General features: G+C 36.1%; 1 protein-coding gene across 2 annotated transcripts in view; it reads left to right on the plus strand.

Moving 5' to 3' along the window:
• SV2C (synaptic vesicle glycoprotein 2C) overlaps positions 1 to 19324 on the plus strand; it is an 82425-nt gene that overhangs the window by 46624 nt on the left and 16477 nt on the right. Inside the window, exons 4-9 of one of the 2 annotated variants that reach the window (XM_065739702.1) lie at positions 9618 to 9751; positions 11594 to 11683; positions 16009 to 16102; positions 16293 to 16312; positions 17579 to 17667; positions 18413 to 18577. In XM_065739702.1, coding sequence (XP_065595774.1) covers positions 9618 to 9751; positions 11594 to 11683; positions 16009 to 16102; positions 16293 to 16312; positions 17579 to 17667; positions 18413 to 18577 — 592 coding nt within the window. Of the gene's footprint in view, positions 1 to 9617; positions 9752 to 11593; positions 11684 to 16008; positions 16120 to 16292; positions 16313 to 17578; positions 17668 to 18412; positions 18578 to 19324 lie in introns of both variants that reach the window. The other variant, XM_065739701.1, reaches the window with a different exon arrangement.

Here is a 19324-nt window from a genome sequence, read left to right on the forward strand (position 1 = left end):
ATTTATTTAATCATAGAATCAAGAAATCACAAGGTTGGAAAAGATCATCAAGCCCAACCAATATACTGTAGTTTCCTTGATCCTTGTTTTAATTACATTTCAAACACTTCAACTGCCTCTTGTAGGCAAAAAATCCCCTTCTCACATTGGACAAATAGGATAGATTGTAACTGCAGGTCATTACTATAAAATTTATGAGGGCAAATAATTTGTGTATTGACAGTATCTGATCGAAGTTTGAATTTTGGTCCTCTGACACATAGTACTTAGTAGGTACGGAAAGATCTATGTAGTCAATCGATCAAATTAGAAGATGTGCAAATGTATGTTTGGTCATATCATTAAATTATAAACTGAGTACTTAGCCTATCTGTCTCTTTCTTAGTAATATGATGTTCCTTTTTTATTTGCTTGAAATTAAAATATAAAAGGTCAAAAAGATAAATAACAAAATAACAAATCAGACTTCAATCACAGCACTAAAATGCTCATGGAAACGAACAAACAACATACAAACATTTTTCATGCTATAACTTCCAAAACAAATAAATAATAAGGTTACATTTTGAAAGACCTCCTTGAATTTTGTGGATGCTGTGTTATTACACTGCATCAAAATGCAGGAGATGAGAGGCACATCACTGCTAAATGATCCATCCTCTCCCTGTTCTTCAGAAAATGTTGCAGCATTTCAATGATTGCTTTGTTTGTAAAAGTTAGACTAGATAAATAGGTCCCATTGTCTTTTCATGAACTGCAGTGTTCTATTGTGCCTTTTTTCTGACTGTCCTTTTTGATTAATTGCTTCTCTTTTCTTGTTCACCATGAACCCATCGTTTAAATATCCTTAGTCTAGATGCACATAAATCACTGGAAGTCCCAGACCAAGGACAGGAGCACTTACATTTTCAATTAGCTTCCACACTTAACAGCTGTTATTAACAGTGTCTGCAACAACTTCTCGCACCAAATGCTTAGCTTTATGACAGTTCTTACAACTTCACAGTAAAATAATTCCAAGGTTTAAATCACATTTTTCTCTGTGATTGCACATGCACACCAAGCATGTATTTGAAACATTTGTGGTTTCACCCTCATTTTGTGAGCTCAGAGCTACGGATAGGGCACAGATGGAACCACAGGAAAGCACACAATGATTATTGAATGTGTTTTCCCAATTGGTCTGGCAAAATCACCATTCAACAACAGTGTAATCAGATTTTGTCACGGGCAAAAGTTTCAGACTGCTTCACAGGGCATTTAGCAATTTGACACTGTTAGATTTTATCATCTGTTGGTGATTTGCTTTATCAGTACTTACAGTATTGTCCAAAGAGATGTATCAAATTTCATATGCAATCCATTTATCAATTATTAATTAGGTGTGGTAAAATAAAGGAATGGAAAACACTAATGTAGAAATGTAGAGTTAGATATCAACTAGAAATTGGAAGTTGAGATCCTACAAACAAAATCTGAAAGCTTTTTCTAATACCATTTGATTTCATGGGCTCAGGATGCACACAGAGCACAGTATTCTTACACTCCGACAGCAGCTTCTTGTAATTGTACTCTCCCTACTCTTCCTTTTAACATTAGTTGAATCTGCTTAATCTGTGGTCTCTGGAAAGCATGACAGAGCCCTTTCTTCATAGACAGACAAGTCTCTAAGTTACAGGAGTGATTCAATACTGAGATTGCCAAGGCTGTTCTCGGAGTTGTCTCTAGCAGATTTTACCTCTTTGTCTGTTCTGAGGGTTGTGAAGTGCTTTAAATGAGCAGCTGCACATAGCCACACTCGAGTAAGGACTCTGCGGAATTACGAGTGCACAAATCTCTCGGGCCACAGACTCAGTCAGCCAAACAGCCAGAACAATTATGTGCCAGAGTGGTTGTGATGAGATTTCTGATGGTATAAGCACAGCATTAACCCTTAGTGGCCTACAATTTTGTTTTGTGTTCTTTGTTTTGTTTTGTTTTTTCTATTAGCTGTTTCTTTATTGTTTGTTGATTTTGATTCTGTTTTTGTTGTTATTGTTGTTTTTATGTATGTGAGTCTTTAGAAGATACGGGAGGGAAATAACCTTTTACATGGACAGGCAGTGATAGGACAACTGAGAATGGTTTTAAACTAAAGGAGGGGAGATTTAGATTAGAAGTCACGGCGAAGTTTTTCCCTGAGAGGGTGGTGAGACACTGGTGCAGGCTGCTCAGAGTGGCTGTAGATGTCCTGTCCATGCAGATGTGGACAGGGCCCTGGGCAATCTGATCTAGTACTTAATCTACCACATGGCAACCCTTCCTGTGGCAGAGAAGTTGGATTTTATTGATCCTTAAGGTCTTTTCCAACCCAAGCCACTCTGTGATTCTATGGTTTCCTTTTCAGTTTCTCAATTCTCATGCTGCTTGGTTTTATGATGTAAATTCAGCAAAACCATTGAATGTATCTTACTCATACTCAAAAAATATAATTTTTATGCTTGCTTTTTATTTGGTTGTTAAGATAATTCTTAGATCATTCTATAATTTAGTTTACTTTCCAGATGTTTAACAAGAGAGAATGTAGAGTCTTGCTCCTAGGGAAGAGTAACCACATGCATTGGTACAAGTTGGGAAATGACCTGCTGGTGGTGAGCTCTGAGGAGAGGGACCTGGGTGTCCTGGTGGATGACAGGTTGGCCATGAGCCAGCAGTGTGCCCTGGTGGCTAAGAAGGCCGATGGGATCTGGGGGTGCATTAAGAAGAGTGTGGCCAGCAGGTCAAGGGAGGTGATTCTCTCCCTCTACTCTGCCCTGGTGAGGCCTCACCTGAAGTATTGTGTCCAGTTCTAGGCTGGGCTCCTTGGTACAAAAAAGACAGGGACTGCCTTGAAAGTGTCCAGTGGAGAGTTATAAAGATGATAAAGGCCATGGAACACCTCCCTTATGAGGAAAGGCTGAGAGACCTGGGTCTGTTCAGCCTTGAAAAAAGAAGACTCAGAAAGGATCTGATCCACATCTGTAAATATCTAAGGAGTGGGAGGCAAAGGGACGAGGCTGGACTCTTCTCAGCAGTGTGTGGCAACAGGACAAAGGGAAATGGCCACAAACTGAAGCATGGGAAGTTCCGCCCAAATATGCATGAGAACTTCTTCCCAGTGCAGTGACGGAGCAGTGGCACAGCTGCACAGAGAGGTGGTGGAGTCTCCTTCTCTGGAGACGTTCCAGACCCACCTGGATGCCTACCTGTGCAACCTGGGCTAGGGAGCTGCTTTGGCAGGGAGGTTGGACTTGATGATCTCTAGAGGTCCCTTCCAACCCCTACAGTTCTGTGATTCTGTGTGATTCTGTGATGCTGTCTGCTACCACTATGGTTTTTAAAAATGGGCAGTTCACAGTTTTTTTATGGGCTGTATGCCTTTAAAAATTATTATGACAAATAAACTTAGTATTCACAGATCTGAGTTAGCATTATAGCCGTCTTCCCTTACCTTACCATGTAGTATGAACAGAACACTGAGAAGACTGCAAAAACTATGTGTGTTAAAGAATCTTGGATTCAAGCTCATAGAGCAAGGGTTGGTTTCCACATGACTGAGGAGGGTGCCATATGAGTCTTACTATCTCTCCTTACAATTATGAAGATCTACATCAAATCTTTAATGGAAAGAACATTTTCTTAAGCCAATTCAGATGCAGGAATTTGACAAAAGCAATAATTTATAGGAAAATTCAGTACTTCAGTTTTTGATGTCACTTCACAGCTCTTTCCATGCCTTGCATCTGAACTGTGGGCAAAGTTACTTTCAAGGTCTGAATAAGGGATATGATAAAAAATTACATATAATGTAAGGGTTATTCTCTGCATTTCCTTTATTAGGAGCTGTTACTTAACTCTCTAATATCATGTCCCACATTCTCTGCAGTTTCAGAGGTTAATTTCTTGTCTCATTTGCTCTCATGAGTCTCAGCGCCTTGATCCACTTGGGCCAAGGGATTATTGCAGTCCATGCTCCCAGTGACTTATCAGCTTCCCCCTGACCTTTCTGCTCTTCCCATCCACCTGGCCCCATCCTGACATTGTTAGGTATTCTAATAAAAACTATTTTTTATGGGTATGTTTTTATGCCATGTTTGCATTTACACAGCAAGGAAACAGAAACCTGTTCTGTTCATAGCTTTAGAGTCTGCACAAACTATATGAATTCAAATGAAAGGCTGACATATCATGACTAGACTTCAGTGAACTTTAGGCGTGTATCTCATTTTTTTTATGAAGCATACACTAATTTCGTCCTCAGAGGAAAGTAATGGACTAAGCATCTCTAAAGCACGTATTAAAATCATTTGAAAATGAAGTTATTGATGTCACTATTTAAAAGTACTGAAGCTGGACACCTACAGCACTGTGCACTGAATAGAGAATTTGTTTGTGATATTATTTGAGAGCAGATGATTTTCTAGGTGAGGCCAGCGCTGCTTGCAGCTAATCTAGTATTTACTTAAATGGCAGATCATGTAACCAAAGAGATTGGAGGCCTGACAATCTCAGGTCTGCAGATACCAGTGAAGGCAAATGAGGAGTGTCAAGAGCCAACAACTGCCTGCTCTGTGGGAGAAGAAACGTGTATTTAAAAATGCCATGCTTCTTTCAATCAAGGTTTCAGTTGTCAGCAGACCAAGTCTGGATTTAATATATGGTATAATACATCCATTTAACAACATTACTTTCTTCTTTCATTGAACTGTTGATCCTTATGTCTGTTAAGGGACTAATAGCTTTAGCTTGAGAGATAGATGTGAATGAGAGTTATAGTCTTTTATACGCAGCTCTGTCAAGGTAACTCAATCATGGCCTGACACACTTTGGTTATTTTATTTCCTGAGTTTTACTGCAAAAATTACCTGCTGAGTCCGTGGGTTTAAAGATTGTCTATGAGTAGAGGCTAAAAATATCACTGCATTTCCTGTATGATGTTAATAATCTAATCACATGAAAAACAAGAGTTCTACTTTGTGCTGCTGGAATTTCACATCAATATAATTAAAGAATAATTATGAAAACACTATTTCTGCTTTTGTTAGAGACAGTATATTTTACTCAGGTTTGTGAAAGTATCTAGATTATTCTTCAGCTATATCACTTATTTAAATTTTTTTTTCCAGTGTCAGTGATGTTTTACTGTTATTGCAATCAGTACCACTAAAATATTTGTGTTCATATTCTGGATGTAACTCGTAGCTACGTTTAGCAGTATCAGGATACTGATATGTGAGTTCATTGATAAGAGTATTTCAGTTCTGACAGATGTAGAAATTCCAGTCATTCTTGTAAGTTTGATTTAGCTGAGAAGTTGGAAATACTTAGTAAACAAACAAATAATAAGTATTTGTACATTAATTGATTATTGTATTATGTGCAGTAACAGTGCCGCCAAGTGGCACTTCAGATCAATCACACATTTATTGGAAATGTTTCAAATTTTAAAAATATTAAAATTGAGGCTATATGACCTGGTTGTGGCAAATAAGTGTGTGTAGAAACAGAAATAATCAATAAAATTCCTATATTCATTTCAGCTTTCTTTGCCCATAGAAGTATATTTGAAAGGTGATTTACAGCTTTGTTCCTCTGGCATTTAGAAACCTACTTGCTAGACAGCGTTTATACAGTCTGTAAGCACACTTTTTATTTCATTTTATTTTATTTTCATTGCTCACATTGCACTTTAAAACCTTAAAGGATTTGCTGAGCTATCAAGTTCCCTTTCAGCCCTCATTTTAGAAGGTTAAGTAGACTATGTCCACTAATCTGCTTTCATTAGGTACAGTATGTCATCACCTAACCACTGTAAAGTTTAGAATACATGTGACCTGGAAGACAGTACTGGCGATGTAAATTGAAAAAATTCAGCATAATACAGACAAGTTTATTCCTATGTTTATTCAGAAAAATCTATGACAGAAATACTTCTTTCCTTTGGAGCAAGAACTTATTTACAGTATCCTTTCGACTTATTAATATTATGATGTAGATGAAATACTGTTATGTTTTGTTGACATTCAACTTTGCACATGAACCAGTGACTGTAATTGATAGCAGCTTGCACATTTTACTTTAGCTCTGCTGCATGCTGCTGTTCCTCTGCAGTCAGTAATTGGCATGTCTGTGATTCATTTGATCCCTTTCATTAATCTGTACAGTGAGAACACAATATTCAGCAAGAAGGCTGATGTGATGGCTTCATATTTCATTACTGCAGATTTTACATTGCTCTACAGTAGACTCTTCCTAAGATGCATTTGGGCCAAGTTTCAGCAATTCGTGAAATATTGGAATTTAGCTCTTTTTTCAAGATTAATGGCCATGGAACACAGAATAGTCAGGAAGCAAAGGTGATGCTGAGCTCTGGCTGCTGTGCAGAGCTCTGAAGGCAGCTGAGTAGAGTTCTTCCATCTTTCCTATTCTATCTCGAATCAGAGAAGGGGAAGGCAAACTGAGCTGCAGCCAAGAACTCACCTTTTTCTTTCAAGACTCGTAGGTAGTGGTTATGAAAGCCACTTTGAGAGCAGAATTCAGAATTACTCTGATGGCTCAATTTTCCATATTAGCTCATGACCCCAGATAATGGGATGGTCAACATAAGAATAAATCTGCACTCGCTCTGCATTTAAAGTACGTGTTTGTTCTGCCGATCTATCAAGTGGTGGAAGAATAGGTAGGAGGATGGGTTCAAGATAGCTGTGTTGCAGCACTTTTTCTACTAATTCTTGTGGTTCTCACATTCAGTGTTATCATTAATTCCGTAGACACAATAAATCATGAGATTAACTGTAGCAGCTAATACAAAGAGAAAAAGATGTAATAAGACCAACATCAACTATGATGAACATTTCACTTAACAAGCTCTCAGACATTTTGACGAGTAAAAATATATCTTGCAAACGGTAAGATGTCAGCAGCATACACAGTACAGTCATTGTTTATAATTAAAGACAGTTTGGCTCACTTAATAAATCATACCTTAAAATAAATTGTTACTATCATTTTTGAGGACTGGTGCAGACATATTGTTGTTGGTTTACAACATGTATAAAACAAGCATAAACTTTTTTAACACGGGAATGCTATTTAGGAAGTTAAATCTCTGAAAATATAAAGCAGAGTGGTAAAAGGCATACAGGGTAAATATAGTATTGTCTGTGACTATTGTGGGGTGGTTTAAATGACAAGAGATGGTTGTTCTAGGAGATGAAAGGCCCACTTCTGTTGTCTCCTTTCTAGAAGTTGCACTGCTGCCTGACTGGTCTGACTGAAAATTTAAGGAAACCGAAGGAAATAGATCTGCAATTTTTATACCAGAGTGTTTTCTACTGTAGCTTAACATACATAATTAACATAATTCTACAGATTATAATAGAATATGTACAAAATACACAGCCCATTACATGATTTCTAATTGCCTTATCAACTCATTCTAAACCTACATTTTATTCCTTCCTTTCTGTTTTTGTTTTGGTTTTAATCTCGAGTTTTTCATTTGACATTCTACTTTTGAATAAAATTTAACATTAAGTTTAGCTTGAAATCTTAGACATCCTTTTGCTGAAGGGAACTTTGGAGAAGGAAAGTATGTCTATATGGAACCTTCCTTATAAAAAAAGTAAAATGACAGTCAAAAGTCATCACCAATATTGTTGATTTTACTTCTGTGTTCTGAGGCTAAATGAGGCTGTAAAGAAATCTAATATAACTTCTGAAACTCAGAATATTTGTAATGAATAAGAAAAAACAGGTTCCCATGTCTACAGCCCAGTTTCAAAAACTATTGATAAAGGACAAAGAAATTCCAAAATATAAAGATTAATACTTCATTTAAATAAATATTTAATAAGACATTTGATACTATGCTGTACCAATTGTTTACTGATATCCAGTCAGATTTAATTTACAGTGTACTTCATCCAGAAAAAATCAGTTAGCAAAGAAGTACATCAGATAAATCCAGCATTAGGACTTCCATTAGCCAGAATTCCATTTTTTTCTGGTAACCACTTCAATCACTATTATTATTCTAATCTTCCACTCTATTTTTAATAAGCTTTCTTTCAATACATTGCCTGAAATATTCTGCAGTATTGAAGCCAGACTGAAAGTAATTACCTACATCATGTTTTTATCTTTCTTAAGGTAAATTTTTTTGATTTCTTAAAGTTCTGTCATTTCAGCAGTCCAATTCATGCAATTACATATTTTTTTAAAAAAGCTAAACTATCGACCCTGAAGTTTCACGAGTTTTTTTTTTTTAGTATTTCTTTTTACTTTCTTCTCTGTATATTATAACAGTAGCTTCTACTTTCTCATAGTAGTCTACACTTACATATTTCAAGATCTCAATTTCTGAGACGTGGAGGTGTTTTCTCAAATAATCATTTTTTTCTTAAGCTCTTTACATAAATACGATTTCTCTTTTTCAGTGTTAGTTTTGTTGATAGAAGTTTAAATACTAATTTATTTATTTATTTCCTATACATCTGGTTAAGAGGTGGAGGGCATATTACTTTCAGCAGAGTTGAAGGAATTGTAAAGTGCTCTGGAAAAGCATAGAAGTAGAAATGAGACATTAAAAATGTCTTACATTTTGTACCATACTACATTATGTGACAGTGTTATTGAGTGTGTTGACATTAACTCTTTGTAGAGAATAGCTACTAAAATGGATGCAGTTGCAAACCTTAAAATTATACTTGTTGTATCTTGTTTTGCAAGGTTTAAAAACTATTCCAATAGTATTCATTTTTATGAAATAGCACAGTGAGTACCACAATAAAAGCAGCTCTCAAAACTCCAAAATACTGATGGTCTGCACCTGAAAGAACCAGTGGCCTCAACCATACATACGACTCAAAGAATGAAAATGTTAATTCAGAAATATGTTCACACACAAACACAAAATAAATAATAAAATAAATTAGATATAACCATATGCCAGTATTTCAGTGCTGAATTAGTGCTGATTTACAGCATACTAATTTGAAGAAGGTCCAAGAGCTTAAATTCTATGAGCAATTTACTTTGGTTTTAGAGTTTCCATTCCTAGCAGCCTAAAAGCATGCTGTTGAATTTTTCTGAATTGAATACTTTTACACAGTTCTAATATTTCTTCTTTTTTTACTGATTTCTAATGATTTCCTATGAGAATTCAGTACCCAATATTCATTAACATTTAAAATAGCTTTTAAGTCAAAGAATTTAAGAAGCCAAATAGCTTTTGATTTTGTCAGTGAAAGATAATACATTTTTATAAAGTTTCTTATTTAGTAGACACACTGATGCCACATTCAGAGTTACAACAATCAATAAAATATATCTTCTTAGTATTTAAAAGAAACTTTTAATTCTCCGTTCTTCTAATATTCAAGCAAAACTACATGTCTTTATGTTGTCTCCTTTCTTCATTACCATGATTAATACAGGTTTTGCCTAGAAACTTGACATAGTCTTCCACATCCTCATTCTGCCTAGTATGCACATTTTCCAGGCTGACATGAGAAAGATTTAAATTTAAAGTGTAAGATTACTAGTGAAATCATTTATGTTTATGAAAATTTAATGTTCTTGAATTTGTTCTTTCATAGGATGGAGTTTCAGCATGGGATCTGCTTATCAGTTTCACAGTTGGCGAGTATTTGTGATTGTCTGTGCACTGCCCTGTGTATCTTCTGTGGTAGCCCTCACTTTTATGCCAGAAAGTCCACGGTTCTTATTGGAGGTATTACTTTCACCATATTTTTTGTGTTTCAATCAAAACTATTTGTTTTTACACGTGGCAAGAAATGTCAAAGATAACAAAAAAAGCATCTTTAATTGTATCAGTAGCAAAAGGAAGACTAAGGAAAATGTGGCCCTGCTGCTGAGGGTAATGCCTTGGTAAAGGAGAGCACTGAGAAGGCAGTTGCTGAATGCTTTCTTTGTTTAAGCCTTTATTGCACCTAGCATGAATCCCAGAACCCTGGAGTTAAGAGGAAAAATCTGAGGAAAGGAAGAATTCCCCTTGGTCTAGGAGAATCTAGTTGAAAATTGTGTAGGCAAACTCAATACACACTAATCTGTGGGCTTCAATGGGATGTAACCATGAGTGCTGTATGAATAGTTTACCAAACCACTGTCTAGCATCTATGATAGCTCATGGAGAATGGAAGAGGTGCTTGAAGACTGGAGGAAATCCAGTGTCAGTCAAGTATTCAAAAAGAGCAAGAAGAAGGAGCTGGAAAGCTACAGGCCAGTCAGCCTCACCTCTGTTCCTGGGAAGGTGGTGAGACAACTTATTCTGGGTGTCACCTCCAAGTAAGTGGATTATTAGGAGTAGTCAGCATGGATCCACCGAGGGAAAATCATGCTTGACCAAGATGATGGCTTTCTGTGAGGTCATGAGTGACATTCCCTTCAAGAAGTGCAGTGGATGTTGTGCATCTTGCCTTTAGCAAGGCTTTTAACACTGCCTCCTATAATATCCTTGTACATAAGGTCAGTGTTGGATAAATGAGTGAATAGTGAGGTGGACTGAGAACTGCTTGACTGGCAAAGTTCAGAGTGTTGTGATCAGTGGCACATGTTCTAGAGGCCCGTAGCTAGCTAGGTGGTTCCCTAGGGATTGGTACTGGCTCAGGTCTTATGTAACATCTTCATCAGTGACATGGACGAAGGGATAGTGTGTACCCACAGCAAATCTGCCGATGATGTAAAGCTGGGAGGAATGATTGTCACACCAGAAGGTTGTGTGGCCATTCAGGAAGATCTGGGCAGGCTGCAGAATTGGGTGAAGAGGAACCTTTTAAGGTCCAACAGTGGAAAGTGTAGAGTTCTACACCTGGGGAGGAATAACCACACACATCAGTGCAGGGGCTGACCTGTTAGAAAGGAGCACTGCAGAGAAGGAGTTGGATGTAGTGTGTCTTTGTCTTTTTATCCAGTGATACCCTGGTATCTCGGGGTGCATTAAAGAGACAGTGGCCGAAAGGTCAAGGCAAGTGATCCTGTCCTTCTATGCTGCCCTGGTGGGGTCACATATTGAGTGCTGTTTCCAATTCTGGGCTCCCCACTTCTAGAGAGGGAACTACTGAATGAAGTCCAGCTGAGGGCCACAAAGATGATGAGGACCATGGAGCATCTCCCTTCTGTAGAGAGGCTGAGAGCTGGGAGTGTTCAGCCTAGAGGAGTATGAGAGGAGATTTCAAAAATGCTTGTAAATATCTGAATAATGGGTATCAAGAGGATGAGAACACAGTCTTTTCAGCAGTCTCCAGGGACAGGACAAGGGACAATGGGCACAAACTGGAAAACAGGAATTTCCCTCTGAATACGAGAAAAACTTATTCTACTCTGCTCTGTGCTGCTCTACTCTACTCTACTCTACTCTACTCTACTCTACTCTACTCTACTCTACTCTACTCTACTCTACTGATCTCCAGAGATCTTTTTCAACCCATACTATTCTATGATTGTGTGATTCTCTGAACCTGTTCACATTATAACATTTGTATAACAGGTCACAAGATTGTTCAGTGGCTATCTGAATATATGTGTTCTTTAAATGCTTTCATCTGATGTTTAGATTGGAAAACATGATGAAGCTTGGATGATACTCAAGCAAATTCATGACACAAACATGCGAGCTCGTGGTCAGCCTGAGAAAGTCTTCACAGTGAGTATTTCTATTTTTAATGTTCACCACCTGGCATATAAAACAGCTTGTTGGTTGGATCTTGAGTTCTTAAGCAATCAATATTATTACTCTGCATGGAAAAAACAATAATTTGCACTGTAAATATCTAAGTATAGGAACTGAATTTCTATGAAATTGTTATACATTCAGCAAATTTTAAGGTCTCAGCCTTTGGCCAACGAATTCTTGAGCATGTGAACTCATAGTTTAATAATTTTCTCTGTTACACAGGAATAATAAATAGACTCCATTTGTAATTTCTATTATATTTAGTAATAACAGCAGAAGAGCATTGAAGTGTAAATTAGCTGATGTTTTCTCTTCTGAGATTTTGATTTTTTTTCATTTTTACCTGCTAAAATAATATATATATTTAATTCATTGTCATTAATTTGATAGTATTTTTTACAGCTCATTCATTTTCTCCAGATATCTCTCATGATAATTTTGTTTACTTGCAGATCTCTTGATAAAGTAATATTCAAAATATTGATGGGTTGTTCCTACGTGGTGAAGAAATTACTCAGCTGTGGGTCCTTTTTATGCCATCTTCATTATTTATGAAGAATACACTTTTTTTTTTTCTTTTTCCCCTTTTCTCTCTGAGTACAGTTGGATTAAACAGCAGAAGGCATTTTTTCACACTGAAAACTAGCCTTCCTTACCAGCTTGTGCTGTGTCATGGGAGTGCATGCACCCTCTCATAGATATGTATGAGATTTTATTCCTTTTCCAGGGACTTTCTTCTTTCATTAATGAACATGTAACTCAATTAAGAAATCCTCTTATAGGTTCTGCATTTGCAGGCAGTCTGAGGAAGGACCATCTGGCCATATAATTTTACTCCACTGATACTTGCAACTTATTGCCTTGGATATAATTTCTACAGCCTACATTTACTTTTTCCACAAGGAAGCTCAAGAATTCAGCCGGAAGGAAGGCTGTTTAGCATATCTGTCATGTTAGAGCTACTTTACCTGGTACACCAGTGACCTAGCCCTAATAATATCCAACCTAGCCTTATTTTATTTTATTTTATTTTATTTTATTTTATTTTATTTTATTTTATTTTATTTTATTTTATTTTATTAGTCACATTTTATACTCAGGGTGTAATTTCACATTTGACTCCTAGCTGCTTTTAAAGGTATTCCTGCTCTCAAGTCACCTTTTGTGTTTCTTCTGCCAGGATGGCTATTCATTGATCCATTGCAGAGTCTGTCAGTTATAGCTTAAATCCTGTCCACTCAGAGTACTAATTTAGACACAGGGAAGAAGTAAAAAATATGCTGGGACAGAAAAGTGGAAAATGATCAGCTATATTATCACATGATGTCTTCATATCCTAATGCAGCTATGGAGAAGAAAACAAAGCAAACACTTGTTATGATCTAACAGGTCTTTGTCTCTATGTCTGTTCAGAGGTAACAATGAACCGCATTAAACTCAGCAATTAATCTGCAGCTACTTTTATTAGTTTGTCAGACATGAATAAGGTAGGATACTGCTATTTGGGATTTTTGCCAGTTTCTGCCATGACCATTGAAAAAACACAATAACAAGGAGCTGATTAGAAACTGTGCAATGTATCTCAGGGTTAAACACAATGACAGAAGTCCCTACACCGCCCAATGTAGGCTTGTGGTAATATGATTAGAAAATGCATCATTGTCTCCTCATTGGACTATTATTAGCACTTTATCATATTAAGGCCCAGAGTGCAAAGAATCTCAGACATCCTTTTCCTCTATCTCTCTCTTTCCCTTTCTCTCTTTGATTTAACCAAGAGCTGGCTACTCTGACTTTTTGTCTTGGGAAATTATTCTCCCAGCTCTCCTGAGCTCCATAGCTTCATCCAGTTTAGGTCAATATCACTGTATAACTTAAATGTTAGCGTTTTCCTCTGCTTTCTGACAACAGTTACACCAACCAGGTAGACTTTGATGGTATGTTTTCTACTCCAACACTGGTGTAACATTAATATTACTATAATTTTAGGGTGCTTTTGTTTAACTTGTTTTGTTTGATTTGTTTTCCTGAATAATACTGAAATCTTCCTTTTCTAGAAGCTTAAATAAGCATTGTTTATTCTCATTACTTATTCTATTGAGGAATTTACCTTCAAGCCCTTAGCACAGAAATGCATCAATTGATGAGCAATTGCTTTAAGAGTTAAAAATTCCAAATAAGATGTAATCTAATGATAAATTGTGGAACCTGTGAAAATGGTAGCTCATAATACTTTCAAAAATATATTCTGAGATGAAACAGAGTTCAAATTAGTTGTTAAGCATTCATATAGGTGCTTAAATTCCTTCCTGGGTCCATAAAATATACATTGCTTAGATAATTGGTTTAAAGGTTAAAGTAAAAACAAATAAAAATCCTTCTATCTCTAAAACCAAAATTCTCTCCATTCTTTCACTTCTGTGTAAAAAAATATTTTTATTTTCTTGTTAATATTTTCCTTTTCCAGAAAATTCTGTAGAATTTTAAACATTCTGTATTTCTACACATTGCTATTGAGCAGAGATTTTCTTTTCATTTAAATAAGTATTCAGACCCCTCCCTTTTTTCCCCCCATTCTTCATCCCTCATATACTGACAGCTAAATTTGCATGGTCCAGATGGACCATTGTCCAGATTCTATAGGAGCTTTTTCTGTGTGTTAAAGGACTGTCAAGGCCATGGACTTTTTGTTTCTAGTCACATGTAGTGGTCCTGGACATACATAATTCCCCCAGCCTTTACTGCTCCAAACAAATCAGGTGGCCTGAACAGTGAAAAAGCTGCAGCTCAGCTGCATGCTCATGAAGTATGCTTCCTCAGAGAGTATTATTTAAAATGCTCTTTTCACTCAGAGATGTAGCATGAAAATGTTTGAGGATGTCTGCATGTAAAAGTTTTTTGATTATATTAGAGGACTTAACTCTAAATCTAAACCAAGTCTTTTGCACAGAATATTTCATAAAAGCTCTAAGAAAAATTCTAAAATCAAATAAATAATATAGAATTATTGCCGTTGGAAAGAGCATGATGAGGAGGTTACATGTTTATTTATATAATAGTTTAGCAAGACAATGAGCTTTTTTATTACAGAAATGAAGGTGATTAGTTGTAAAACCACTTAGTTGGCTTTGATTTGTTTTTGCTAATATGAAGAAGCTGCTGGTCCTTCTTAAACAGAGTACATCTGTAAAAGCAGTAGGCTGAAAACTAGAACCTTACCAGTAATAGTGCTATGACTTGATTCCCTTTAGTCCACTCTTGATATATTTGTGGGTGGTGTCCTCATTTTGTTAAGAAGAAACAGGATCTATTTCTGCTGTCAGAAACAGCAGCTGAGTATTGAATACTTTGTCTATTGCTCCTTCCTTTCCCACATGTCTGTCACTTTCCCCATTTTACTTATTTTCTTTCTATTATTTCTTTTCATCTTTATTTTAATTAAACTTTGGACGTATGTCCTCTGTTTTGCTGTTTCTGGGATGACAGAACAAACTAAAACTATACAATAGTATATTCATTAGGTGAAGAAGGAGCTAAGACCATATAACAAATTTTTATTCTCCTACACTTTACTGTGTAAGAGAAAATTAGCACTGTAGACTGCTTTCTGTCACTGGTATTTCTGTATTTTTCCTTTATGTTTGTTTATCTTATTTCAGTTTAGATGTAGGAGATGATTGCTTATAACAGCAATAAAATGCGCAGTTCCAGCCCATTTCATCTAATTTTTCCTCTCCTCCTTAAAATAGTGTAATTAAAGTCTGTGTCTGAATGAGAAAGAGAGTTCCCTGTCTACAGTTACTGGAAATAAGAAGAAAAATGCTATTCAACTATTAATTCTTGACATTTCAAATGCTTCTGCGGTCATTGCTGTATAGTTAATCAATAGACCTTAAGTGATGTTTTAATGGAAAGTCAGAAAAAAACTAAACAACAAACTCTTAGGACATGCTTAGTTGAAGATTTAAATAATTTTTTATCCTTCATGGCATTAGACATAAGTACAGCAAAACTTGAGCAAAACATCACAGTAACATGTAGTTTCGATCACAGGAAAGGGTTTTCCTGCACGGTTTGAGAGTGGAGCTTTTCCAATACAGTTGCCTTCATAATGAACTTTGTTATTAAAGTGTGCATGTTCTTTCATATTTCTAAAACATTCCTAATCTAAACATTGTATTAATACCTGTTCATTTTTAGTTTATGAGATTTTTTAAAACCTTCTAGTACTCCTTGATATTCACTTCAATGCTTCAAATAAATGCAAATATTTGCTGTTTTGTTTCTATTTCTAGGTAAACAGAATTAAAACTCCAAAGCAGATAGATGAACTCATAGAAATAGAGAGTGATACAGGAACTTGGTACAGGAGGTGTTTTGTTAGAATTCGCACAGAGCTATATGGTGTAAGTAGCAACATCTTTGTTAAGCTATTTGTTATGCAATTACCTTTTTTAATTAGCATTCAGAAATGTGATAATTTTTTTTAACCGATGCTTGCAGTAACTAAAATTCTACATTCTCTATGCAACTAGAAGAGTCAGTAACCACTGTAAGGTTCTAGTTTCCTGGGCCAGAGTAGGATTAGGTGAATCCCAGGTGTTGGTCGTTAACTTCTGAGGAGAAAAACATTGCATTGGCCTTCACTGAAGTGATGGCTGACGTATGCTCAATCTCCACAATATAATTTGTACTGAAAATACCTATTAATATCTACATGTGTTAAAAGGTGATGCATGATGAGATTAACAATCTTTAACTACAGATGGTTGAATCACAAATAACTTTTGTAAATGGATGTCAGTAAGGCCTTATAAGGGATGAATATGCATATATTTTTAATACATGACAAATATTTTACAAGAAAACTGTATTAGAGGTAATTAAAAGCGATTATTACGTATCCACTGAAATTGTGCACTGTCAAATCTTGAAATGAAAGTTCAGCAAGTACTCATTAATTTAAAAACAAAAACAACAAAAATCCACATCATTGAAAATGTTAAAAAAGTGTTAACATTGGGCATCTTAAAGTTTCCTAGAGCTATAGTGAAGCATTGTAAAATAACTTTTTTCATATATTTAAAATGACATTTTCCATATGAAAGTATTTATTTTTAAACTTATTTGTTCAGAAATTTATTAGTTCTATATAGAAATGTTATGTTTTGGCTTTTTATTTTTATAATCAAAACAGCTTTAAAGGAATCACAGATTGACTATTTCACATCCTTGTTATTTCATTACACTAGCCCCTGGGCAAGACTGTTTTCCCTGTGTATTACATATGCTAGAAATTCCTATGATGAACTGCTTCTTGTCTTCAAATGGAAGACATTTCTCAGAGAGGAAGAGGAAAACAGCATTATCAGTCAGCTCCATTCTAATATTTCTGATGGCAGTCCTAGCTTTTCCTCATATGGTTAAAATACGAATTAATATCTGTGGTAGGTTATGACAGATCATACTCCAACTGAGTCCCACTTGAACTACTGAACATAGTTTCTCTAAACTTAAAGTTGGGAAACCAGGAGGAAACATTTCTCAGACAGACTTGAGCTGTTTTATTTGAGACAGTGGATGAAGCTACCTTAAGGGTAGCAAAGTTCTATATAGTCAGAAAACAACTGAATTAATGGACAAAGTGAAAAGAAACAGAAAGGTATAAAATGTACTCAACCTCATAATAGCCAGAGGACAGACTACTTGTAACAGAAATACTGCTATTAGTTCTCTATCAACAAAATCACCCACTCTCTCTGATTCCCCAAGAAAGCAAGTAAATCAGAATCAAAAACCTTGTACTATTTAACAAAACTACTCAGAATACATTTTAAAATGAGTGTATTTCCTAATGCTTTACAGATTTGGTTGACTTTCATGAGATGCTTCAACTACCCGGTAAAGGATAATACGATCAAACTTACAATTGTGTGGTTCACCCTGTCTTTTGGGTAAGAGTGGTTAACATCCTGAATCATTGTTTATGGACTTGACTATCAGAAGTAACATCTGCATGCAGATTTCTGTCATTCTGATTACTATTTTTGTTTGGAAAGTCCTTTTTCAGTAACTTTACAAAATATGTTATTACATAGTCTGTTCTTGGTGATAAACTTGACTCTGAGAATGTCTGTCATACAGACTCTGGCATTTTCTGGTGTTGCAGTCTTTCGGTATTTTTATACGGGCAGTCAACAAGCACAGAACTGTGATTGTCTCAACATTTTAAAAACATAAACCTGGTACCCTAACCTGAAAGTAAGTTCATATTCTTCAAGTTACTTTTCAGGGAGTCTTCAGGTTGGACTTAATTTATACACTATTTAGAAGCTGTTAGTCTGCCTGTTTTTATCTAAAGGCAAAATATAAGGTGAACACCAGAAGATTCATCTTTGCATCTCCAATGGTCTACAGCCTATGAAAAGCTTCATTCTTCATATCTGGATGCCCATGAGGCTTGCCAGTATTTTTCAGGGCAGAGTCTTACACCTGAGACTTTCTCACCTCCCCAGCAAGAAGCAGGACAAATGGTGACATCACCCTTTGAGGCAAAAACAGATAGAGGGATAGGGATGGGAACAAGCAAAGGTCAAGCTGGAGGGACCATGGCAGAATAGAGCTCTGGGAAGACAGCCCTACTGTGGCCCCATTTGAACAGGCACAAGAGCATAACTGAAGTTTTTCATTTTTTCACAGCTACTATGGCCTATCTGTCTGGTTTCCTGATGTCATTAAACACCTTCAGTCAGATGAATATGCTTCCCGAGTGAAACTTTTCCGCAATGAGGAGGTTTCAAATTTCGTCTTCAACTTTACACTGGAAAATCAAATTCATAGCAGTGGAGAATACACCAATGACAGGTTTATATTGTCTTAATAATAAGTAAATGCATGTACTCTATCAATCCCAGTATTAAAACATTTGATAGTTTTGTTAGGTTTTGTTTGTTTAGTTGGTTGGTTGGTTGGTTTAATGGGAACTTGTCTCTATTCTCAGTCTCATACAATTTACCATGATTTGGTCTTGAATAGTACATTGGTGCATGAGGAGAAGTGGTCTTGCATATGCTCTGCTCACTTCAGTGGCAGATCCTTCATGCCAACACTGCTTCCCTACCATCATGAAAAAAAAGACTGAAAGTGGACCAGAAAGCTCACATTAACAATCTTTCTTTCCACAGTGAGATTCGAAGGCTTTCAGACCCAGCACATGTTTCAGCTCCAGCATTGCAGGGAGGAGAGGAAGGATGTACTTTCATTTACGTTACTATTTTTTACTTGTATTGATTTATGATGCTTCAGTGAAAGTGTGAAACATCAAGAGGATAAGATCTTAGCACCAGAAAATAGAAATTAATTACTAATCCAAAGTAACAAAACCCTGAGCAGCTCCAAAATAAGGGACAACACTTTGGCAATGTCTTTTTTGTTTTTTTAAGTGAATGTATGCTTATTAAGGCTCTAGCTAGACTTTTACAGATACTAGATAGCTTCGAAGAAAATTAAACACAGCTGTTTTAAGTGTCTGGTTTCTCTTAGAAGATAAAGAGAACAACATTTTGAGTGGTCTCCTGGATAACATGATGATAAGCAATTATTATCTCCATA

Source organism: Cyrtonyx montezumae, unplaced genomic scaffold, assembly GCF_038088225.1.
Source record: "Cyrtonyx montezumae isolate F1298 unplaced genomic scaffold, pur_monq_1.0 scaffold_25, whole genome shotgun sequence".
In the NCBI taxonomy this organism is placed as follows: domain Eukaryota; kingdom Metazoa; phylum Chordata; class Aves; order Galliformes; family Odontophoridae; genus Cyrtonyx; species Cyrtonyx montezumae.